Raw genomic sequence first — 24,795 nt, forward strand, 5'->3', positions numbered from 1 at the left:
GATATTACACTAATGATTTTTTTTAATGTTTTTTCTCATGAACATTTTTTCCATATCTCATTTTTTATAACTGTTTGCAAGCTCTATAAAGTCAGAATTTCCAAAAGGAACAAGCTATGACAAGTCAAGTATTCACTCGGGATTTAACAGACGTCACCGTGCCCCTTTCCTTAGGAGGTTGTTCACCTGGGCCTTTCAGAGACTGGCTATAGCAGAGGTTGTTACGCTTTCCAATTCACAGAGCTTGAAACACTTTCTATGTTTAACCTGCTTTAAACTTCCTTTTAAAAAAAAGTAATTGTTACTGGAGGTAAATTCAGCCACTATATGGCTGAATGCATTTTTCATAGTCAAGTTTTGGGGATGCCTTCATTGTATTACTTGAAAACTATTGATGTTTATTAAGATAGGCTTTCCATTAAGTCTTTAATGCAGAGAGACCTGTCACTAGCTGAATGAATAGACTGGGGCAAACTTCAGCTGAGTGGCACTGTAAAGAGTCCACACCTTTGCAGAGAAATGACAAGTCTCTGGCAGACTCATATTTATTTGGAAGGAGAGAGTGGGTAATGGGGAGCAAATGTAAAGACAACTCTGGCAAAGCCTTTGCTCGGATAATGAGCACACAGTCCAGCCGCTGAAGTTTGCAAGGCTGTGGTTTCAGTTAGGCATGCTTTAGCAGTCATACGGGTTTCTGGTGTCACCTCGCTCCTCGCCCATGGGTTCTGGCCCCTGTAGCACAGCGTATGACCCCACACAGGTCATCCACACAGCACAACCACATGGGGATCTGGGCTACGAGTGTGGATTTTAAGAGCTGATTTAGGTTTCTGGCTGATAAGGAGATCCCACCAATGGTTGGGCCAGCCCAGCTGAAGGGTCACTGGCCACAGCTGGAATAGGAGTGATGAAAAGGGCATGCCCCAAAGCAAAATGCCACGAACCTGCAAGCCTGAGCTTCTTTATGTTAACCGAGCCATAGTAAATCGTTGTTCTAGCTCTTGACCATATCAGATACTACCAGATTACACTTTGGTGACAGAGACAGAAAGCGCAACCAGGCTTTATCTGCCACTGCCTGCCACAATTCTGAACTGGCCGATTTTTAACTCTGGGTTTTATGCGAATGTAGAGGAAGGCAAGCAGCGGAGTCCGTTCAGAGAGGTGTAACTGCCTCTGTCCTGGGTGTTTGAGATCAAATCTGGTGAGAGAAACCAGTGCTGGCTGCTTTAACTCTCTAATTGCTGCTCCGCTCAGAGCCGGGAGGGCTGATGATGCCAGGGTTTAGTGTGCAGCACTTTCAAGAAAATCATCCTTTATCTCCACACGCCTTAAAATGCTGCCGTGTGTCAGGAGCTGCAAGCAGATCAGAACGTGGCTCAACAAATCTGATTCAACAGATTCAACAAATCAAATGTTAAGATTCTTAGTACTAAACCAGAAGTGCTGTGGCCACGGGCCTTGGATTGCTGATGGGTACACCCACGCCCGGGCTCAGATTTCTTCAAAACACATCGACAGGTTGACTCTGCACCAGCAGCCCTTTACGCTGAACCGGGTGCTGCCTACGCGCCTGCAGCTGGCTAAACCTCCGATTTGACAGAAACGTGACCACATGCCTGAGCCTAAACTGGGTCAGAGGAGCACCGCTGGGTGCTCCAGCAGCGCATGGGTCTACCTCTGCTGAGCGCAGAGTCCCAGCCCTCGGTGGCCGTGCTGCAGGCAGGCAGCAGGCAACCTGGCCAACCTGCCCCAGCTCATCTGCCAGGGAGGGTTCAACCTGTGAAACCAACGGAGGAAGTTTCTACGCCACAGCTCTTTGCTTTTGTTCCCGTAACCCTGCTTCTCGCCTTCATTGTGCTGATGCAGCTGTTGGCAAGGCTACACGCCAAACCTGATCACTGAAGTAGGCAGGGCTAAAAAAACACTCTTTTGGGAGGGAGTAATTATTAAGCAGAACTACCTCCAAGGCTTGATTGATGCCACAGTCTTCCAAATATTCATGCAGACTGACCTGAGAGGCGAAGATCTGAGCCGTAGTGGTGGGCTCAGACTTAGTCTGAAGTCTGGGAACTGTCTTGTCTTCGCGGTCCAGTCTTGTCAACAAAGCCAATGGCTGGTGGAACCACCCCTTTGCTGCTTCTCACAATAGCTATTCTCTCCCTGGCACGCTGCGCTTGGACTGCGGGGCTTTCACGTGACGCAGGGCTGCGCTCTTGTACGTACTTCATATTCTTCATCTGAGCTACACGTACCACTTTGACTCCTTCCTCCCATGGGACAGGGTTTTATTGGCTTGCAGTTTGCGTTCTCTCTAACACAGATTTCTTGCATGCAAATCAAGAAGTTGAGAGGAAGACATGGTAATGAATATGCTAAGCATGGAAAAGTGGTATATTGTGGTGGTTACATTACAGTGCATTTAAAGCAGAAAACAGTCAAATACAAATATTGCAGAACCAAAACCCAGCAGTTCTGCATCAAAACATAAGAGAACAAAGATGTGCCGTTGCAAGATTTAAAGTTCTACTGAAAACAAGTGATTGTGGCTTAAAATCTTTACTGAAAACAAGTGGCTATAATCTGTAAATTGTTTAGGAAAGGAAGAAGTGATTTTCCATATTTTGAACATTTCTGCTTTGTTGTGGATTCCTTCTTTAGGATACTGAGAAAGGTGTTGTTAAATGGCCAGGCAAGAGGACACAAGAGGTGGAAACTTCAAAATAAAACTGCAAGTCAGTAAATAAAGGCGTAGTCACAGAGGTTTATCCATTTGGTCAGCACAGGATTTCCATGTTTCTCACTGCCCAGCCTTGAACATCAAATATGTGAGTCTGCCCCTTCTTTATTCATTGCTGCGCCCCTGGATTATAGTTCAACTGGAATATTCTCCCAGTTTGAGGGAACTGATGGTGGTTTATCTTAGTATGTCCTCCTATAAATAAAGAGATAGCCATAACCAGAGTGTTGCTTGCTGCCCTGCCCTGGTTCTGTCTGAAGGTTTCCCTGCTTCACCGAGACACAGATGCAAGAGAGAGGGGGGCTCACCTGCAAAGCAACCTTGGTGGTGTGATGCTGCAAGCATCCCACCTGGACCATCCCCCTGGGGGAGGCAAAGGAAGAGTCAGGCTTGTAACTGAACGGGGCCTCTGCGGGAGACGGGCAGCAACCTGCTGAGCCCACGCAGCTCGGTGCATGAATGCAGGCAGCCAGGGAACTGGGCTGGGGAAAGCTGCTGGGGCGTGAGGAGTTGTAGGAGTTGTGTAAAAGCTGAGGACTGCTGCTTTTCGTATGGGAGCCTAAACTCTTCCACAGAGCCAGTGCGGGAACGATGACTTCCACCTTGTTGACTTGCTGCGGCCCTGGATGTCACCGCTTTTTCTCCCATCTTTTCCTTAGTGCCATCTTTTCTTATCTCACAGAGTTTCTGAAGGAAAAAAATCACATCTCAAAATGCAGCTTCCATTTTGAGCTTTCTCTGGTATCAGTGGTACAGTGGTTCTCTTCTACAGCTCAATGGGCCTCACCAAGAAACCCCATTCTGCATTGTCACATGAGTCATACGTATTGTGTATCTTTTTTTAGAAATACAAATTCATTAAAATGAATTCAGGCAATTGTTAAAATCACTTAAAAGGCAATTAAATCAGATGGAACCTACAAAACATAGCAGCCTGGCCCTGTCTTCCCTGCAACCTTTCAAAAAGGGGTGTGCAAGACACAGATTATTGCTTTCTTTTTTATTTTTAGTCTTTCCCCCAACACACTGGTAACAATTTCTGTTTCTGTGAAGCTCAGTCTCTTCTTGCATCTGGTAATCAAATTCATTGTGTTTTTTTCCTAGATGATTCCTGTCACGTCAAAACCAATAGTAAAACTGGACTCTAGTGGGAGTTTTGCCCGAGTAGGAACTTAAAAAGATTTTAGCTACCCTGCATTGAAAGAGAGCCTGTAGATTTGTGTGTGTGTCTGCGCGTAGGTTGTACACATACATGCATATATATGTGCATATATACAAATCTGTGAAAATGCATAATTTCTTGGCTCTCATTGTAACCTTTGTGCAACTGGGTGCTGGGATCTGGATATTCAGTGTGCTTAGCAGCACTTCTTAATGAAGAGGTGTTTTCTCCCTTGGAGCTGTCATTCTCTGCCACATCACAGACTCTTTCAGACAGAAAAATAATTGGCCACTTTCTCCAAGCGTGGAATCGGAGAGCCCCGGGGACGGGCAGAGTGCTCAGCGAACCGGGACAGCGGCTCACAGTGGCGCCCACTAGTGTCCCCCCAACCTATGCTGCTGCCCCCCACGCGGGTCCTGGGCCACCACCCACGCCTAAGCACCTGAACGAGGTCTGGTAGACGGTGCCATGAGATGTGACAGGCAAGACCCAAAACCCCAGAAGGAGAAAGGTGAAACAAAATGGACAATTATTTCCAGAGCTGTTCCGCTACCAGCTGGAAATGCAGGTTTGCTTTGCTTTTTTTTTTTTCCCTGAAACCTGTATAATTGCTGCCTGGTGGGAAGGTTTTCCATGTTTCCAGTAGGATTTTTATAATTTTGCTTTAAAGGTGGATTTTTAGCAGCATTTATTCTACTCAGGACTTCCTAACATCCACCTTTCATCAAATATTCTCCAGAGCTGTTAGCCTTCAGAAATAAGCAAAAAATCACCCCTTAGGATCTCCCACCTACTACATGGCACATCGAGAAGTGATGAAATAAATGGCCAATGCATCTAGGCAGTCCTCGAGCCCCGAGTGGGCATTAGGCGCACTTGCCTGGCAGGAGCATGCCAGTATCCCACGCCAACCAAAGGCTCAAACACAAATACAACACAGCTTACCACATCTTGCAAAGTAAGTTACACTGGGTCCAGCTCTGCAAATCACTGCTCACTGCCCTGACCGCTCTTGCTATGACAGTGCAGTGACGCTGTGACGTCCCGCTCCTTTTCCCAAGGGCTGGCGACTGAAGAAAGAATGGCCCGTGCCCTGCTCGGCTGCTGGTTGCCACCTTCCCCATGCGTGGAAGGCTCCTGCTCTCAAAGCTGCCTTGACTGAAGGAAAACCGTGTCCTTCGCCTTGCTGTGACACCTCCCAGGCCAGCCACTTAGTTCTGACTCACTCTCACATGTCATTTAGGAGAAAAGGCTGGACAGTGAGCTGGAGCAGCAGAGGCAGGAATTCCTCTCAGGAACCAAGGACAGCCATCCTGTAGGGCCCGGGGTGTCCCCTGCAACCAGGCTGGCACCAGGAGAAGACATCAGTCTTAGGAAGACATCAGTCACCACCCCACCGGACGGTGGGACACAGCCCCCTGATCTCTATCATCATGCTGGGGCTCTGTACTTCACCTGCCCCGTTGTTCTACAGCTGTCAAACTGTATGCCTTAGGCTATATATAAGGGTAATTGGAAGGCAGGATTTTAGCTTGAGTAGGGCTGAACAAGGTGTAAACTAGGCAGAAATGTTGTCATGATAGTATTATGTTTACCAAGGCCTCACCACCCTGTGGACATCAGGGTCTGACTGTTCACACCAAGCCTCTTGCTACTTTTTAATGGGACATACTAAGGGGGGTTGTATTTTAATTTAGATCAACACTCAAAACAAAAGATCAGAAGACTTACTTTTTCCACATCCTTTTCGTATTCATTACATCCATTCCTTTTCTGCCCTTCAATCCATAGCTGTGGGCAACAGGAGAACCAGTAACTGCCCGAAATGTGAATAGTGGAGAAAAGAAGGAATATAGCAAAAAAAAAAAAAATGCATTTTTGAGATGGTTTAAAGTTCTTCTGTGATGTTGCTCATTTGTCTGTTCTCATCTGTATAACTCAAACTCTTCAAGCTAAATTTTTCCCTCACTAATGTGCTAGGAATCAACACAATCATCTGTGCTAGAGAAAACAGTGCTCACTGAAGGTAATTGGAGAGAAGTGGTGCAGGGAACCTTTCCCGCTGTCCTTGCGTCACCGAGAAGCAAATTATGGTGGCAAACCTACTGTTTTTCTGATGGAAGTAGGTGGGATTGGGGGGGGGAGGGAATAGCTTTTTTTTCTTTCTGGCCACTGGAGCAGAGCAGGGCGCCAGCCCCGGCCCCCCGCAGCCCCCCAGGGCAGCGGCAGCGCGGCCCGGGCTCCGCGCCCAGGAGGGCGCAGGCTCCGCAGGTGCGGGCACCTTTGAAACTCCCGCTCCTGCAAACGGGTTTCCGAGCCGAAATTCACGTGGCAAAGAAAGTGCCCATTTGCTTCGATTATTTTCTAACGACCCTGCTCGTCTCTGCCTTTGGTCTTGCCACTGCCCGGATGGGTAATTTTGGAGCTATCTGCGTGCATAAACTTGTTTTGAAGGTGCAGGGGTCTGCGAGCTCAGGTACTTAAAAACGCTTAGTGGGAATTAACAACTGAATGGGGAGCCCTAAGCACCCCGACGCGGGATCACATGCGACACGGGGACTTCAAAGCGCCCGGTGTTAATCCGGCCGCATCGCCCGCCACCGCCCTGCGCTGAGGCTGCCTATGGGGCTGGCTATGGGGCTGGCTATGGGGCTGGGGCTGCAGCGCCCGCCGGCCCCGGGCCGGGCAGACTGCAGGCAGCGTCCTGCCCGCTGCAGGCGGGGCTGGTCCCCGCAAAGGGCTTTACCCGAGGGGCGGCGGCAGTTTCTGCCCATCCCTCCCCGCGGCTCGCGTGGGGGCCGAGGGCTGCCCGGCCTTTCCGCAGGGGGGAAGATTTGGCAGAGATGTTTCGAAAATGGGTAAAAAAGCGGGGCCGGGGACCGGTCTTTCCCCCCAGCCCGAAACCTCCCGCCGGGACCGCTCCCCGCCGCCCGCCCCGTCCAGGCGGCTGCAGCCGGGCCGGGGGGATCGGGGGCTGCGGTCCCCTCTCCACCGGGCTCCCTCCCGCCTCGGTCACCCCGCTTGGTCCCTGCGCTCCTCCCGAGCGGGCCTGGGCCGTCTGGAAGGGAAGATGCCGGCTCCATCTCGCCCCCGGGAGCTGGTGGAAACCGGGGCGAGCAGCGAACAACCCCGAGCCCTCCCCGGGAGGGGAGCCCTACAGCTGCCTCCTCGCCTTCCCAGAGAGTACATATGTCGTTGCCGTTCCGCTTTCGGCTTATTTTTATAGCGGAGTCGCCCGTCACGGCAGTTATTTAATACGTGGTTCCCTGCTAGGCCTTGCTGTTTGATTGCTGTCACAAATGATACCAGGTGAAATTCCTCATTGCGCCTGCAATTACAAGGCAGCCCATGGCTACTCGCTTTTCCAGCCCCTCGAGTTAATTGTTTTCCCACTGTAAGCCTCGTACTGCAGGCACACAGAGCAAACAAAAACCCAAACCCTCCAAAACTCATATTTCTCAGCTATTATGTTATCAGCAGGAAATATTTCATGGCCCTGACATCATAAGCCCCAAGCAGCATGAAGTTTATCAGGGCCTTCACATGATGAAATTGTACTTTTTTTGAAGTGTTAGAACAAAAAGCAGAACATCTTTTTACAGGATTTGAGCTGCTAATTTTAATTGCCGCAATTTAAACAGTGCAGTTGAATCCAGGCTCTTTCAGTAGTCATTTCTGATAGAACACAGGGCAAGCAAGCCAAAACTAGCTCTTTAAACCTGTCTGTAATAGATCTGTGAATACAAATAGGATCAAATTGACCAGATCTGCGGCCGTCACACCCATGTCATGTATCCTGTTATGTTCTCACGTCTCTACTGCATGTCCGCCAGGCTGGCAATGGGCACAAACCTATAAGCCAGTAAGTGATCTTGCTTTAAAACTAGGGAAAAGGTGCTAGGCATCCCTCATTAAACTTACTGAAGGGTGAAAAGGCAAGCGTTTAAAAAGGGCTGTTTGGAGATCCCTATACATGAGATACAAAATACAAAATGTCGCTCATGACTATGTTTGGTATGTTTGGGTTTGTGCTCCTAATTTCAAACTCTTCCTTTCCTTGAGATTCTGCAATTCCATTTGGAGCAAGGAAAGCCACTTGGAAGCTAAGGCCAGTTTAATAATTTAATACTTTTCCCATCTCCTTTTTTGTAGGTTTTCCAAATATTTGTCAAAATGACGAAGGCATGTGCTTTACAGAGACTTACACTTTCTCGAATACACTTTTTTTTCTTTCTTTCTTTAGCCAATAGGGTACTGTAGGCCCAATCACAAAAAACTGTTGTGTGGTCTTGCCTAGCAAAATTATCCATTGCCAAGGATTGACTCCAAGCATGGAATATATTTGTCCTTATCTGTGCTTATACTGCCATACTTTACCGATTAGGATCAGACCTAGACTAGTTTTTACTAACCATTACATTTCCCTTTAAATTTAAAATCACAGATAAAGATTTTTTGGGCTTTATTTTTCTTTGAAGGAGGAGAAAGGAAGTGACCAATAAGGCTGCTTTGAATACCACTTTCTTTTCAAATACCGAGTTGTTTCTTCCAGCTGCTGATTCATCGACTCGCCCCTCTTATTTCTCTTTCGTATACCTCGACTGGAAAAGGCTATCCTTTACTCTTTCATTTTTATAAATTAGCCCCATACTTATATCCATTTTTTAATGTGTATGTCTGTATGCTGCCTTTTTAAACTGGTTTTGATAGCTAAGAAAGCGGCAGTTAAACTGAGTTAATTAACAAAGTGTAAAATTGCTGTTAATGTGACACCATCGCCAGTTAATAGTTAAGATAATAGTTCTTTGGTTTTGCAGGGCTATATTGATTTCTTCTACTTAAAGTCCATATATGGACTGCTTCAACAACAGTCGACTCTGCTTTTTAACCCTTTGGGGTTCGAATTTTCACAACCTCAAACTTGTATCTTCAGGACTGTGTATGTCTGCACACTGAAAATCCCGCTTGGCATAAACTAAAATGGATTGACGGTCTTTGCGGCTATAGGAGAGCTTCCTTTCATCGGAAAACAGAGAGTATTTTCAATTATTTTAGTCTCCTAACATTCCTACGAAAAAAGATGGCTGTTGTCTGCATTTGACAGGTGAAACAACCGGAGCACTGGAAAGCTGTAGCTGGCGTCATAAAAATAGCCCCTGAAGTTAAGCGACAAGCTGAAATGCCGAGCCTTGCACAGGCTTATTAAAAGTTCCTTGATTTTTTCGAGTGCTGTAAGCATTCAACAGCTTTGAAAATAAAGGTATCAAGGTTTTAAAAAGTAAGCACTCACATACGACTAGCCACATCTGAAAAACTTCTGATTTAGTGATTTTAAAAGTGACATTGAAAGATGTTTGGAGAGTGGCATGTCCTACGAATGCATCTAAAAGTATCCTCCTTCCTCTTGCCTAGCCAGATACTCTGTATATAGTTCAAGGGGCAGGGCGGGGGGGTGGGGGGAAGCCATGCTAGCTGACTGGAAAAACAGAAAATATGCAAAATCCCAGCACAAACTTGACGTAAAGATGAAAGTATTGAGGCCCTTTGGGAATCAGATGCTAGCAAAATGAAGAGGACATCCAGAAACTGACAGCTAGTTTTTAACCCAAATCAGGACGAGGAAAAAAATTACCTCACAGAACGTATTCAAACGTAGCGCTCAGAAAATACCTGTCAATCCTGCCGTGGTGGCAGCAGGACTTCAGGGGAAGACTGCAGTGTCACAATAACACTGCAGGGGATTCTGATAAACACAATTTTGAAGGTGTCTATATAGACCCAACAGTGTGTGTATCCATATTTTTAAGGATAAAGAACATATATGGATATACATGGCGATACATGGATTTCCATATACGCACACACACACACGCATATTTGTACAACATCCCGATGTAATAGATGTTATGGTTCCCATCTTCTTTTCCCCTCTTAGGCCCTGCTGAGCAGGGTGTATCAGCTGAACAGTTTCAGTCCCACGAGTCCAAGCAATTTGTTGAAGCGGGGCTGTTTTCCTCTGACGAAAGAGGAAAGGGCTCAATCCCAGCCCGAAAGCGAAGGACGAAATAGTTCAACACAGCGTGACTCCACTGTAACTTGGGCTGCAGAAAACGAGCTCTTCTGGAACAGCTTTTTTAAAGTCAGAGACGCTCCTTATTTGAATAAACCCCAGGAGTTTATTTGAATAAAGCCCAACAATACAAGATAATCTGTAACCCTTCAAAGACCGACATTTTCTTTCAAGATTCTTTTTGTGGTTTGGAGGTTATTTTAGTAGATTTACGAACCTAGCATGCTCCTTTCTGTTTCACCCCTCTGCTGTTTCTTGCAGTTATCTCTAAGATAACATCTAAAGGGTTCCGGGACCCATTCAGAAATCTCCGGTCCCACACATGATGAAACATCCCGCAGCTGCCCACGGAGGTGGGTACCCACGATGTTCCTCGGCCAGGCTCCGGGGAGATGGGGGACAGGGACCAAGGATGGAGCATGCTTACAGGGAAGGGATCGGGGGGGGGGGGGGCTGCCTCCCCGACCCCCAGCCCCCAGGGAGGGACGATTTGCAGGCTAAGGTAATGGCAAATACTGAGCCACAAGAGTTTGCCTGGTGACTGCAATGGTCACTTTAATTTGCGGGGTGAGGGGAGGGTGGGAGTTACAGCTCTTGTCGTACCGTACGGAGTGACTGAGTAAGCCCCTGAGTTACGGGTGGTCCCCTCAAACCCTGGCAGGGCCGCAGCCCCGCTGAAGGGCTCCCGGAAGCCTTGTCCGACGGGGCTGCCGGGGGGCAGCTCGGCCCCCTCGGCCACCGCTGGGCGGGAGCTGTGGGGTGCGAGGCAGGGAGCGAGGCCGGGCTGCTGCTCCCCCGAGCTGGGCTGAAAAGAACCCCGAGCCTGGAAAGAATTGGATGAATCTTTGATTCGTTAGGGAGAGCCTCACGCCAGGCGTATTTCGAACGAAACTGAAAAGTTCTCTCTTTGCCAGGGCGGCCACGATCGTCGCCCCCTCCTCCCCCCCCGACAGCAATCCGCAGGAAACCTAAGCATCATCGAAAGCTTTTCTACCTTTCTCTGTTAAACGCGAGGTTAGCCGAGTTTTGGAGGAAAAACAAAAACAAACCCGCAAGCAGCTTTGAACTAAGCGGTACCTGTCCTACGAGGATGTTTTAAATCACGGGACCCTTCCAGTCGATAATCTTGTAAAACTAACTCCCCTAAGTCCCAGGTAGCAGCTCTGTAAAATCCGCTCCCGTCTCGCCCTGGCCCAGGAAAGCCCGAGGGAGCGGGCTGCCGGAGCGGAGCCGCGGGCGGCGGGCGGCGGGCGGCCCCGCGGCGGGGTGCGGAGGCTCAACCTCCGCGGAGCCCGGCAGGATGCTTCTCCTCCTGTTGTTTTGCTTTCAAAGCAGGGTTGCTCGGTCGGGCTCTGTTCCCCTCCTCACCCCCCTGGTAAGTGCAAAAACACCTTGCCGAGAAGCAGCTCGGGGAAAGGGCAGCAGCGCGCAGCAGCCGCTCCGCGCCGGAGAGCCGAGCTTCTCCCAGGCTTTTTTGTTGTCTTCCTCGGTCGGACGAGATCAACGCAAAAATTGGGCCAAATCTTAGCCCGGAGAGAGAACGGGTGGTTAGGGCTGGGAGCTGGGGGGGGAGTACTTCAGCCTGCTCCCACCCGTGTGGCCGCCGCCGGAGGTGAGCACAGCAGGAGCTGGTTCCCCCGTCTCTCGGGGGAAAATCGGCAAACCGATTTATTTCGGTTGCCCCGACGCGACGGGGCCCGGGGCGGACGGGGGGCGAGCAGGGGCTCGGCGGGGCGGGAGGCAGAGTCGGGAGTCTCCAGTCTGGCCGCTTCCCCGCGGCCGGCGGGTCCTGCCCGCCAGGCAACGCAGTCCTCGCCGCTCGGCGGGTCCGGTTTAAAATTCAGCCGTGAGGAAGGAGAAGGCAGGTTCCCGCAGGGCTCCCTGCGAGCCGGCTGGCGGCGAGGAGCGGGAGAGGGGCGGTGGATTTGTAGCTGCAAATCGTTCACGCAGGTTTCTGCCCGCTACGAAAAATCACGCGGGCATCTTACATCTTCCCAAATGCTTTGGAGCAAAAGTCTCCTATTATTTTTATTATTATTATTTTTGCGCTGAGAGCGCCAAATAGATCTGGCACCCGCCTGAATTATGAACCTGCCTTCCCGGTGGGAGATGCTGAAGCGGAACGCGGGTTGCGAGAAACCGGCTGCCGAGTTCCCGACAACTGAAATTGCGAACCCAGCCCGCAGCTTCCCGCAGAGACGTCCCCGAGAAGGTGAAACGTGTCCCCCCCGTGATGATAAGGATGCTGCCTGGGGAGCGAAAAAGGGGGAAAGAGGCTCTTGGGCTCAGCTGAGGCACAAGGCAGCTTGTTTGAACGGCGAGGCGGCCAGCGAGGCTGTGGCGGGGGCTAGTGTCACCCGCCCCGTCTCAGCGGCCCGGTGGATCACCGCCCTCCCTCCTCTCCCGGATCCGTTTTCCCTTTCGCCCCCATCCCTCGCTCCCCGTCGCGGATCCTCCCCTCCGTGCCCGAGCGGCCGGGAGGACGGTGCCGCCCCGGCAAAACGTGTCTTTTGCGGGGGGGGGAGAAGAAGTGGGGCCGGACCCCGCGGGTGATGCGGGCTCTCCCCTCGCTCTGAGCGGTGCGGGGGCAGGGGGCGGGCCGGAGCCCCGCCGGCACCCCCTGTGAGAAGGGGGACTGGGGAAGGGGACACCCCCATCCACCCCCCCCGAGTCACAGGTGACTTGTTCCAATTAGTAGCTGTCTAATTAAATTAGTGTCAGGCGGCCCAGCCAATGGGCCGGCGGGGTGGAGGGCGGCGGCGAGGCAGCCCGGCGCAGGCCCCTCCCCGGCGGCCCGCGGAGCCCGGCGCGCTGCTATAAATGGCCTCGGCGGAGCCCCCACCGCAGCGCGGCTGCGGGTCGGGGCGGCGTTGGGGCTCTCAGCCGCGCTGCGCGCCGAGGATGCAGCTGGGCGAGCCGCTGCTGGCGGCGGCCGGGGCCCTCCCGGGTGCCCCCCCCTTCTACCCGCTGGAGGGCGGCGGGCGCGGCGGCGGGGCTGGGGCGGGAGCCGGCGGCGGGTCCCGCGGGCCGCCCCGTCCGGGCTCGCCGCCGCGCCTCGACCTGGACAAGACACCCAAGAAGTTCGGGGCGGCCCCCGCCATGCTGGGCGAGGCGGAGGCGGGCGAGCCGCCCTTCGCCGCCCCCAAGCCGGACGGACGCAAGGTCCCCCCCTGCGGGGAAGAGGAGCTGCCCCCGGCCGCCGCCGCCGCTGCTCGCTACTCCATGGACGGCCTCAGCCCCGAGCGCTACTACCTGCAATCCCCCGGGCCGCCCGGGGCCGAGCTGGGAGGGCCCTGCGCCCTGTTCCCCTACCCGCCAGCGGCGCAGCACGGGCCCGTCTACCAGCCGCCCGGCGGGACCCGCTACCCCTACGGCTCGGTGCTGTCGCCGGGCAGCTTCGCTGGCGCCGTCTGCCCGCCCGGCGGCCGGGCGCAGTTCGGCGGCGGCGGGTACCAGTATGGGCAGGCGGCGGCCGGCGGAGCCCTGTACGGACCTTACCCAGCGGCGTCGGGCTCCTGCGGTGGGCTGGGTGCTCTGGGGGTGCCGGCCGCCGGAACGGGGCTGCGGGCGCAGGTCTTCCTTTGCAATCGGCCCCTCTGGCTCAAGTTCCACCGGCACCAGACGGAGATGATCATCACCAAGCAGGGCCGGTAAGCAGGCTGGGGGTTGGCCGAAAGGGAGGGAAGTGGTGGGAGGGGGGCCCGGGTCCGCTTCGTGCCGGGCAGCGCTGCCCGTTCCCCCGGCAAGGAGGTGTGCTCCCTCCCCGTCGGCGGTGCCTCCGGCCCGGGGACGCTTTCCCCGAAAAGCGGCTTTTCCCGTTTCCCGGTTGGGGTCGGTTGGAGCTCGCTGGTGGCTTTCTCGGTCTCTTCGGTGCTGGGGCGGCCAGGGCACGCGGAGCCCGCGCCTTCCGCCCCGGCCCGCCTCGTATGCCGTGTGCTTTTCCTCCCCTCCCCAGGAGGATGTTTCCTTTCCTGAGCTTTAACATCACCGGCCTCAACCCCACGGCCCACTACAACGTCTTCGTGGAGGTGGTGTTGGCGGACCCCAACCACTGGCGTTTCCAGGGGGGCAAGTGGGTGACCTGCGGCAAAGCCGACAATAACATGCAAGGTAGGTGCGGGTTCTCTGGGGTCTCCTGCCACCTTTCCTCGCGGGTCGGCTTCCCAGAAAGGGTTCTCATTTCGCCCCAACGCCCCGGTATCCCGCTGCGGGCAGAACCACACTTTTAAAAAAGCGTTTTGCAACTTGTATTTCCCCTCTCCCGCACACCGCGGTGTATGAGAGAGAAAGGACTTCGGTGGACCCGAAGTGCTGCCCGGGCGCTGCCGCCCGCCCAGTCCCGCTGCCTCGAGCCGGGACGGAGCGGCTGAGACCAGCGGGGGCCTTACCGCCCTCTCCCCCCCCCCCTTTCAGGAAACAAGGTGTACGTCCACCCCGAGTCGCCCAACACCGGGGCTCACTGGATGAGGCAGGAGATTTCTTTCGGGAAACTGAAGCTGACGAACAACAAAGGTGCTAACAACAACAACGCGCAGGTAAACGGGGCGGGGGGAGGCTTGAAGGGGCTCTTGGGTCAGCCAGGGGAGCCCTGGGGTTTTGGGGCTTTACAGTGTTTAATCGAGGTGCTAAATCACTGTTTTTGTGACTTGTTCCCTTCTCGAACTGGATCGTAGATGTTTTCTAACTGTCTTTGTAAGAAGCAATGTCAGAAATAGATGTGTGAATTTCTTTGTCTTTTAGCCAATGCATCTATCTCCGGAGTCGTTCAAAAAGTGGGAGTGTGGCTGATAGATCTTGATATCCTGCATTTACGGACTTAAGCATATTAGTAACCTAGTGAAACAGGGCTACAAGCTGTGAATCATCTCCTGTGAACAGATAAAATTGCTCCATTCTCAAGTCAAAAGATTACGATTTACAGGAAGAAAGTGTCAGGCTATAAAATAAACCTTTTAATGTTAAATGCAGGTTGTCTAAAGATCTTGTCTCTTCCATGGTTCCTTTTAAGATGATAGTACTGCAATCTCTACACAAGTACCAGCCCCGGCTTCACATTGTGGAAGTGACTGAAGATGGTGTCGAAGATCTGAATGATTCCTCAAAGACTCAAACATTTATTTTCCCTGAAACGCAGTTCATAGCAGTTACAGCATATCAAAACACTGATGTAAGCATGGATGTATAAAATGTCAATTAAGAATAAAATTGTCTTGTGGGTTCAACATCTCATCTTACTAGATTCTGCTTTCACTTTTAGATTACCCAGCTCAAAATTGACCATAATCCTTTTGCGAAAGGCTTCAGAGACAACTATGACTCGTAAGTACACTTCGGTCTTCTCTTACAGCCACCTCTGCCTAGGAGGCACAATTCGGGCCTGAAATGTGTGTGAAAGAGTAGCTCTAGAGGCTACTTCAGCTGTTCAGAAGCAGTAATACTGTTGCTGGTAGCTTTGCTAGCTGACGCACTCTTTTCAGAGACATTAAGTGTTTTATCTGTCTATGAAACATAGAATATCTGTTTGAATAGTTACTGTACTGTCCTGATGACCGTCCTCCAGCAGGCTTCTGAATTTTGGTAGAAAACTTGTACTGGCAGAACCTAGCTGGCCTGCAGATTGGCAGTAGTTTATTGGGTTTCTCCACAGAACAGGCAGCTTCCTGAAATTGTAAGCAGAAGACTCACCTAATGCTCACTTTCAAAGGCCATTTGATGCTAGAAAAGCTGGAGCTGTATGTATACAAGTATGGCTTCTGGGAGGAAGGTGCTGCACCTCATTTGAGAAATGGGTTGGGTGGCAGAGAACAGTGTGTACTGTAGCAGTAATACTAAAACTTTATGCTGCTCCAGGAAAAACAACCTGAACTCCCAAACTGAATAAAAATGAACATCTGGTTAAACAGAGTTGTGATTCTGTTTGTTTTTTCTTTAGTTTTACTATCATATTGGAACTGTAAAGAACAACACTCAGTGTTTCTCTTTTACATTGTAGCATGTACACAGCTTCAGAAAATGACAGATTAACTCCATCTCCCACGGATTCTCCTAGATCCCACCAGATTGTCCCTGGTGCTCGATACAGTGTGCAGCCATTCTTCCAAGAACAGTTCGTCAACAACCTGCCCCCAGCCAGGTTTTACAATGGTGAGAGAACCGTCCCGCAGACAAATGGCTTGCTTTCCCCGCAACAGAACGAAGAGGTGGCCAGCCCTCCTCAGCGGTGGTTTGTTACGCCCGTACAGCAGCCCAGTGCCAGCAAACTGGACATGAACTCCTACGAGACGGAGTATTCTCCTAGCACCTTGCTCCCTTATGGCATTAAATCCCTTCCCCTTCAGACATCCCATGCTCTGGGGTACTACCCTGACCCAACATTTCCATCCATGACGGGCTGGGGGAGCAGGGGCTCTTACCAGAGAAAAATGACAACAGGATTACCTTGGACCTCCAGAACAAGTCCTCCAGGTTTCTCTGAAGACCAGATTTCCAAGGAAAAGGTGAAAGAAGAAATTGGCTCATCCTGGATAGAGACTCCACCATCCATAAAGTCTCTAGATTCAAATGATTCTGGGGTCTACACGGGTGCTTGTAAGAGAAGACGGCTCTCCCCTAGCACTTCCAGCAATGAAAATTCCCCAACTATGAAATGCGAGGACATTAATGCTGAGGACTATAGCAAAGACACTTCAAAAGGCATGGGTTACTATGCGTTCTATACTAGTTCTTAAAGCATCCTCTAACTGGCTAATTTTTTTTCAGGGTGGCCTTGGGTTTTTTTTGCATTACAATTGCCAGAAAGACTTTTGCCTTCCACCTTGAATTGTTGTGTGCAATTCTAAAGAAGGTGCCAAAGGTTTTTTGACTGTTGCAGGTAACGAAGCAGGGAAAGAGCAAACTGTGGTAGAATTCTTCCCCTCTTTCAGGAGGAACCACATGCAGAAGCTGTAAGCAGCAGCCTAGATTTTTACGGTGTGGCTTATTTATTGGAGACACTAAAGTGTACAGTTAGGCTTGGCTCAGAGGCCTGATCAAATCTATGCACTCCTGAGCAGAGAAATGGGGGGGGGGGGGGGGTGTTGGATCCCAAATTTAATTTAATCCCATGCCTGTCTCTGATAAAAGGGGGCTTGGTTGTGGGGACCTGCACAAATGCTATGTTCTGCTTTGGACTGAGCTGGCTTCTTCAACCCTTGTCTGCAACAGAATTGGCCGAGTTGGATAATGCTCAGCTAAGGCTTTCTTTGGCAGAAGTTGGCCAAAATAAGGCCTGCTTGCCAGGCAGGATTTTTGACTTGAAGGTCTTGTTGCTAACAATGGGGTTACAATGACCGAATCTGACTTCTCTTAGTTTAGAACTTGCATTAAAAAAACCCACACACCTCCATCCCAAAAGCCTAACCTTTATTGAGGTGGCCAAAAACGAAGTGTACAGTTGTGTTTTGTCTAGGTACACTAGAATATTGTGGAATAATGTATAAATAGTTGACCTATAGCTGTTCAGTCAGCAGGACCTCCGGTGGTGCTTTGAAGTTCAAAAGGCTTTTTTTTTATTTTGGGGTAATCAAACTTAGCATATGGAGTATTGCAGAAAACATGGACAGACTTCTATTTACGTGTACGTAAAGTGACTTTTTCAGCTGCCCTGTGCAAAACTGGAAGTGATGTAACTTACCCACTCTTCTTGCCTATAGTTTCAGCCTTTTTAAACTGATCAACCCTAGAGCACTGGCACACAAACTTCTCCCAGTAAAACTTGGTTCTGTTTTCTTTTTCTATGTACATAGTAGTAATTTTTAATAAATGTGGTGGTGCCAGGGATAAGAGTGGGGGTGGCTCTTTGCCTCTTCTTTGCCTCTACAGGGTGATCCAGCTGGGGGGAGGAGGAGGGAGCACGATTCTTGTGAGCTGGCCTGTCTCTAAATCTAGCCATCCCTTGCAACGTTTCTTCTTGCTGCTTTATCCCTCGTACCGTGCTCATTTGGATGCTGCTATCTATATGTGGGCTTAGTTGGTTTCGGGTTTTTTTTTTTTTAATCTCTTGATTTGCCACAGTTCTGTACATCCCCACCACACAAGCTCTAAGCTCCCGGCTTCGTCTAAAAAGCAGACGGTGCCTTTTTTTCCTCCCCACCCCACATCCCCTCTGGGGGGCGGCGAGGGGCGAGCCTAGCCCTCCTCCCGGGAAGCGACGTGTGAGCTCGGCCCCCGGCCGCGGCGGGCCAACCCCTACTTATCCCGTCCGCTTCCCGGAACGCGGTGAGGAAATCCCCCTGCCCGCTTATCTGGGGAGAAAGCCCCTCCTGGCAGAGGAATTGAATTACGGCCCCCGCGGCAGCGGGACCTTTCCCGAGGATATGCAGGGAGTAATGGGATTAAACTGTTAGCGCTGCCCGCCTGCAAACAAAAATAAAGCAGGGGCTCACGCGGGGGACCTCCCCGGAGATGAGGCGGGCGGAGCGCGCTCGCAGCGGCCCCCGGGCGGTTCGCCCCCTCCAGAGAGGAGAGCAGCGGATTTTCGAGGAGATTTGGATGAGCTTTTGCTTTCGGGGTGCCAGGCTGCGGCTCTGCGCGGTGGCAAGCGAAGCAAAGCGGAGTCCCAGCAGCTCTCCCCTGCCCGGGGAGTCACACTGGTGTGGGACAGAAGGGGACTGGCGGTAATTTCCCCCCCCCCCCGTATTTTTCCCTTCAAAGTGGGGGATACCCCTTCCCGGAGAAGCCCCCTGGAAAGGCGGGCTGTCCCCTGTCGCCAGCCGGGGGGTGCGGTGGCAACGCCCGCCCGTCCCGGGCTGCAAACGCCGGTCGCACACAGCGCTCAGGAGCACGATTCCGCCGCGGTCTGTTATTCCAAGCTGTATATTTTTGCACCGCGCGGTAAAAGAATTCAATACTTGTGAAAAGTACTGACACTGTTGAATAGAAATAGTAAGTGCCTGGCTGGTCCCAATTAACACCTTGTGATTATAATGCATTCCTAAAATGGGGTGTCAGACACCAAATTGTGAATAAAGGTATCTAATTAATCTTCATAGGATGACACTGATAAACAACTCTATATTTAAATAAAGATCAAGGAACTGAATGCTTCTTATTTGTTTACATTAACAGAAGATAAAGTTAACTACCCTTGCACTTTGCTTCGTAATGTGATTTACCCAGGCAAACAGCAGGCTCCGAGCCCCGCCTCACCTCGGCGGGCTTTTTATCGAGGGTTTGAATGGAGGGGGCGACCCCCAGGGTGACTGTCCCTTCCTCCACAGCCCCGACACCCGTGGGCTAAGGCGGGCGTGTGCCGGGAAAGGCGGCAGCTTCGCCTCGTAGCTTGCAGGCAAAAAAAACCCCCAAAACCCCACCACCATGTAAGGAAAGGCTCCCGTCGGCCCCATCCCGGCATCTCGGTAGCTTTGGCATGAAATCTGCGTGTGACTTTGAAACGACAAGCTGGACGGGGATGGGGGGCAAGCAGGGGCTAGAGGGAAAATAAAAATTAAAAAACCGTTGCGGGGTGAGAAGTGAACTGTAAGCCTGGCCGGTGAAGCTGCAAAACCCAGGTCCGTGTTAAGGCAAACCCGGGCTGCTGGCTGGACGCCGCCGGCCCCGTGAGAGGGGGATACACCGGTGGGACCGTTTGAGGCAATTAGCAATTCTCTGGGCTATTTTCCCCGCCGAGCCGAGGGAGCGTCGAGGTGCTCTTGCGTGCGTAGTCCTTACGTGTTTTTAACAGCACGGGCGCCCGGCGCGGCAATAGAGGCAGGAGAGACGGGCTTGTCCGAGGGATTGAGACCATTTCTCACCCAAGACTCTGTTTTTTGAGTGGTTTTTTTTTTATTTTCGTTAAAATAGACCCGCCAGCTCATCACGGCTCCCGCCTGTGCTCTGTGCAGCGGCACGTCGGGAGGAACCGTCCTCATCTGTTTTTCCAACGAAACTTCGTCCCTCGCCGCTCGCCCCAAACTGTATCGCCGGTCCTTCACGCCCGGGCGGGAACACGAAACGACTCCGAAGCCCTTCTTCTTCCGACGGTGTCTCCCCGACCCTGTCGGGAGAAAGGGCTTCTTCCCCGGGGCGGCTAACTCAGCTCTCCGGGTGAGGAAGAAGCAGGTACTTTTTTCGGTGCGATTTCTCTTCGAGCAAAGAGATGGGGTTTTACTTTCAGTCTGAATTTCTGCTCCCACCTTCCTCAATGCCGCCTTTTCACCCCCTGCTCGCTTGTTTCTACCTCCCCCTCACTGAGGGGAGACCGGCGTTAACGGAGGGGAGTTTCCCGGGAACGGTTATTTTTACAAGCCCCTCTCAGCTGCCGCCCTCCCCTCAGGGCCGCCTCAGCGCGGCGGCGCTGAGGCGGCCCTGAGGGGACGGCGGCGGCGACCGAGGCGAGAATAAGTCCCCGTTGGCTCCTGAGGTACCGTTACGCCTCAGAAATGCCCCTTCCCGCCGAGACTACCGGCTAGGGGTGCCGGGCGAGCCGGCAGTTGGGCGTCCGTGGGGCCCCGGCCCTGGGGAGAAAATGGCGGTGAGGCGGTTGAGGCGAGGGAGGCAGGGTGCGCTGGGCCTTCCCTCACGCCTGTCCACCCCGTAAAATTGGGGTTTACCTCCATCGGTGCAATATTATTATTATCATTATTATCATTATTATTATCATTATTATCATTATTATCATTATTATACTTTGTCACTGTTTGGCCCGCGTTTTTTTGTACGCACAAGCCCAGTTCCCCAGCCCCTTGAGGTATCTGTTCATACATCTCCCCTTCCAAAATCTCCATAGCCCTGTTCATGATGATACTAGTATGACTAATATAAATATTAATCTAATCCTTATTGGAAGGATTTTCGTTCTTGCTGGATATCACAAATATGTAATCCAGGGGAGAATGGCATTAGGCTGAAAGTGCGGCGTGCAAAATATGATTTGAATAAAATGATAGGGTGGTATCTAATATTTCCTTTAGGGAGTACTATACTCTGAGCTGTCACAACCGATTGTGTAAATAGACGAGACTGAGGGATGTGATCCTAATCATATTGATGAAACATTCATCTGAAAGACTGAGCGTAACCAGAAGGGACTCACTAGGAATACAATTAAATCCTAATCTGGGGAAGAGGAATCCTCTGCAGGCTTTCCTCTAACCTGCCGCCCTCTTCCCCCATTTGCATTTTGGAGTCAAATAAAATGCAGGAGAGGAAGAGGAAATAAAGGAGGGAATGAGTGCTGGGTGGTTTGCCTGCCTGAAGGACTACATTAACACAGGGAGCACTGGGTGGGAAGGAGGTTAAATCTGCAGTCCTGACCCTACAGATAATAATAAATAAAGGCCTAACTTTACACACAGGGGTAGCCATCTGCCTGTAGAGGGTGTCCACCTGTGAGTGGTATTAATCACGTACCGGAGGCTTCTGTGTCTGGAGGAAGAGTCCCTTTCCCGCCCAGGTTTTGACAGGGCTTGTGAGCAAAATTTAGTTTTCTGTCTGTTGTATGCCATTTAGTTTCCATCTGCAGCAGGGAACTGATTTCGTGCTGATAATATTTATTAGCAAAGGGGTTATTTTGGTTATTTTCCAACCCCCCACCAGCTGGTTCCAGTCTGGCTCTCATTGCCGTGGTCTCAGTCTGCCTTTCGGTAGTATAGTGTGTTGGGCGAAATGGCATCAGGCAGTTTGTCTTTCCTGCACGTGGTGATAATCCCCTTGGATCATGAGAAAAATAAGTTAGCAGCTGCTATAAGTGGACCAACCTATTTTGACCGTTGTCCCTCAAAAGATGGTCTGAGAAGATGGATGGAACAAGGCTCCCATTGTGGTTCCTGTAACAGTGCTAAAACCAGGCTGGGTGCTTTTCATCACTTCTTGCTTTTGGGGAGGGTGTTGAACAGGTGCATTTTCCTAATGCATACCAACTTTTGGCTTACACCACTAAAAGGAATTCAAACTGTGAATGCCTGAGTTCACATAATGATGTTTAAAGTTTGAAATGTAGCCTGTCTTCTTCGTTCTGCCGCTGCTTAAAGTCAGGCTTCCTTTGAGTGTCTAGGACGCAAATCTGGTCTGATGTTTTTCAAGCTTTTTCAAAGTCAGCCAGTCTTTTATGAGCAAGCTCAGGCAAAGAGCAGGGTGAGTTCCTTCTGCCTGGACTGTTCTCCATGGAAAGAAAGCCCCCAAAAGACTATGTTCAGTTCCTTTTTAGTAGGGCATGATGTCTGTAAATGAGGGAAGGTTGTATGGAGTGGGATGTCAATTAACAAATCTGTAGCAGGAGCTCCATATAAGTCCATATTCTCTTCTTCTGAAGTATGAGCTCTGCAGATTTATGGTTTACAGAATGACTCTTACAGTTGGAGTAGGCACCGCTGAAATGGTTGTAATATAAAGTATTATTTTAACAGGTTGGGCCTGAAACTTCATGTTAGGGTTCATCTGTACTGTGATTATGTATACTGAGGGCAAAGGAGTCAGTTCTGTTATTGTTCCTTGGTTTTCTTACAGCAGGGTTAGGTTTTTGTAGTGTAGATAGGGCAGTAATTGTTAAGCTTCATGGAACAGTTGTAATCCCATTTGTCCATAAAGTAATAAAGTCTTTGTAAATTGCTTGGCACAGTTGCAGATTTCCTTTGAGGAAGAAAACAATCCATCTTTAACATAAACTGTTAACTATAGGAAAATTCTAGACTAGACTAATCCTAGACTGTTCCTGTAGGAATAGCAAGCGTACTTAGCTATCTGATTTTAGAGTATTCTGTCTTCCTGTTTGATAACTTGGTACCAATGCTCTGGCTGCTCTTCTGGGGAGAGGAATTCTTTGGAAACTAACAGGTTTGTAATGTCTTGGTGCTTGCTTGCTCTTAGCGTTAAGTTCTCAGCAGCAGAAACGTTGAGATGAAACATTCAGGGTCAGTGTTTTATTCAAATCAGCAGATACCACTTTCCTCTCCTTACTTCCTGACTAAGAATATAAGAACATGCTATTCCTGCCCTAATGAAGGTATATTTTAGGGCAAGGAGAGCTCTTAAACTGACACTTCAGAGGTCATGTCAATGCAAAGAAGACTTTTCAGGAGTTATTCACAATAGCAGGTAAATTTTACCCTGTCTCTTGCTCCAGACAGGACAGACAAAGCCTCGCCTGTGTAGCCTAGTCTCCACTGATACATCAAGTAGCTTATTTTCCTGTAGCTTTGCATTTTATGTCTCAACATTATTGTTAACCCAGCTCTTCTGTCACTTCTTTCAGTGAAGGTGGGATTCTGCTCTGTTGCCTCTACATTGCAACTCCTTTGCAGGATCGTTTGAGAGGAAAGATTAGGTGGATTTCTTATTTTGGGTGGAAATGTCTTTGATCTAGAAAAAAAATTTTGGCAAAATCTGTGACATTTGAATGGCTTTGGTTTTACTCACAGAAGGAGTAGTGTTCCTAGAGTTTGTGCCAGCAATGATCTGAAGAGCAGAAAAATCTGCATTTTAAAGCTCCATTTCAAATGTGCAATATGTTTCTCTACTTGATCTGCTTAAATTATTCGTACATAATAAACCTCGGGAAATGCCTGCTGTCAGGATAGGCCAGTGAGTAAGGGTAGTGTATTGGAAGTGAAGGATCGGGTTATTTTTCAGTCAGATCAGTTCTCTAATTCAGCTCACTGTGCAGCAGCAGAATTGCTGTGCACTGATCAGAAAGAAGAAATGGAGCAGAATATAAGAACGAAAAAATTACATATTCCTGCCAGGAGTGCTGGTGACTGCTTTCATCAGTTTAAGCAGCACTACTGGTGATTTTTTTTTTTCTTCCCCTCACCCCCCCCAGTAACAGCACGTGACAGCTAGTGCCTGGGTGGTGAAGTCAGTACCGAAAGTCATGGCCAGTTTAGGTACCAGTCTTCAGAAGCATTTAAGGAGCTTGGTGTAAATGGCCTGTCTGGAAAATGGTGAGGGGACTTTCTTATGGGATAGAGATGCCACAGTGGTACAATCACAGCATTTAGGTAGCTGTGGAGTACGGCGAAGCATAGGTTTACAGCACCTCTCATACCCCACAACAGCTGTCCATGGGCATGCGCTTGCTCTATAGTTTACTTTGTAGTCCCCTGCCTGTGGTTAGGTCTAGGGCTTTCCTGACTTCAGCCATGGGAAAAAGTCATTCCCATAGGTATTAGAAAACACAAGCTCCCTGTTTCTGCTGTGCTACAAAAGGCTTAATCATTGCATAGTATAATTGAACATGTGTAATATCCTGAATGCAGTTTCAGCTCTCAAAAACTGTGATGATGATGTGGGTTCAGTTCTTGTTTCTGACATTCCCATTGAGTGAGAATCCTGAGGGACATGAGATTCCCCTGGAAATTGCCTGAAATATTAGGAGTTCCAGGCCAGTGTCATTGATCAGGAGCTGCAGGAGGGATGCTCTGTGGCAGGCTGCTTTCTGTTTCACGTTTGGAGTGATTATCTAGAGGAACCAGGAGTGTGTTTGGCTCTAGTACGCTACAGTACGCAAGAAATAAACAAACAAAAAGTATTGGTGTATTTTACTAGAGAGTTAAAAAAAAAAAACCAACAAACCCCACAACCACTGATGGGACTGCTCTGAACTGTGGGATGATGACTGATCGATGTTAGACTGGACTGTGGGTGTTTTTGGTAAGTGGCTAAAATAGTGGCCTGTGTCTCCCTTTGCTGCAAGTTGTACTGAGTCTCTGTAGGGAAGCATGGAGAATACAAGACGAGAGACAATGCCCTTCTGGAGTTTTCTCAATTTACCCAGGGACTGGAGATTAAAAAAAAAAAAAAAAAAAAAGAAAAAAGAAAAAACAGAGATCAGGAGTCGCAGGGAGAGCC

General features: G+C 50.2%; 1 protein-coding gene across 1 annotated transcript; it reads left to right on the forward strand.

Moving 5' to 3' along the window:
• Positions 1 to 12,683: 12,683 nt before the first annotated feature.
• Positions 12,684 to 16,700, forward strand: EOMES (eomesodermin; the record flags this gene model as incomplete). The annotated part of the gene is made up of 6 exons (XM_081996392.1): positions 12,684 to 13,622; positions 13,928 to 14,082; positions 14,386 to 14,507; positions 14,981 to 15,139; positions 15,230 to 15,291; positions 15,965 to 16,700. The coding sequence occupies exons 1-6, from the start codon at positions 12,793 to 12,795 to the stop codon at positions 16,698 to 16,700; spliced, it is 2,064 nt and encodes a 687-aa protein (XP_081852518.1). The 5' UTR covers positions 12,684 to 12,792.
• Between the last annotated feature and the right edge of the window lie 8,095 nt (positions 16,701 to 24,795).

The sequence above is a fragment of the Phaethon aethereus genome (assembly GCF_964289735.1).
Source record: "Phaethon aethereus genome assembly, chromosome: 2".
NCBI classification, from domain to species: domain Eukaryota; kingdom Metazoa; phylum Chordata; class Aves; order Phaethontiformes; family Phaethontidae; genus Phaethon; species Phaethon aethereus.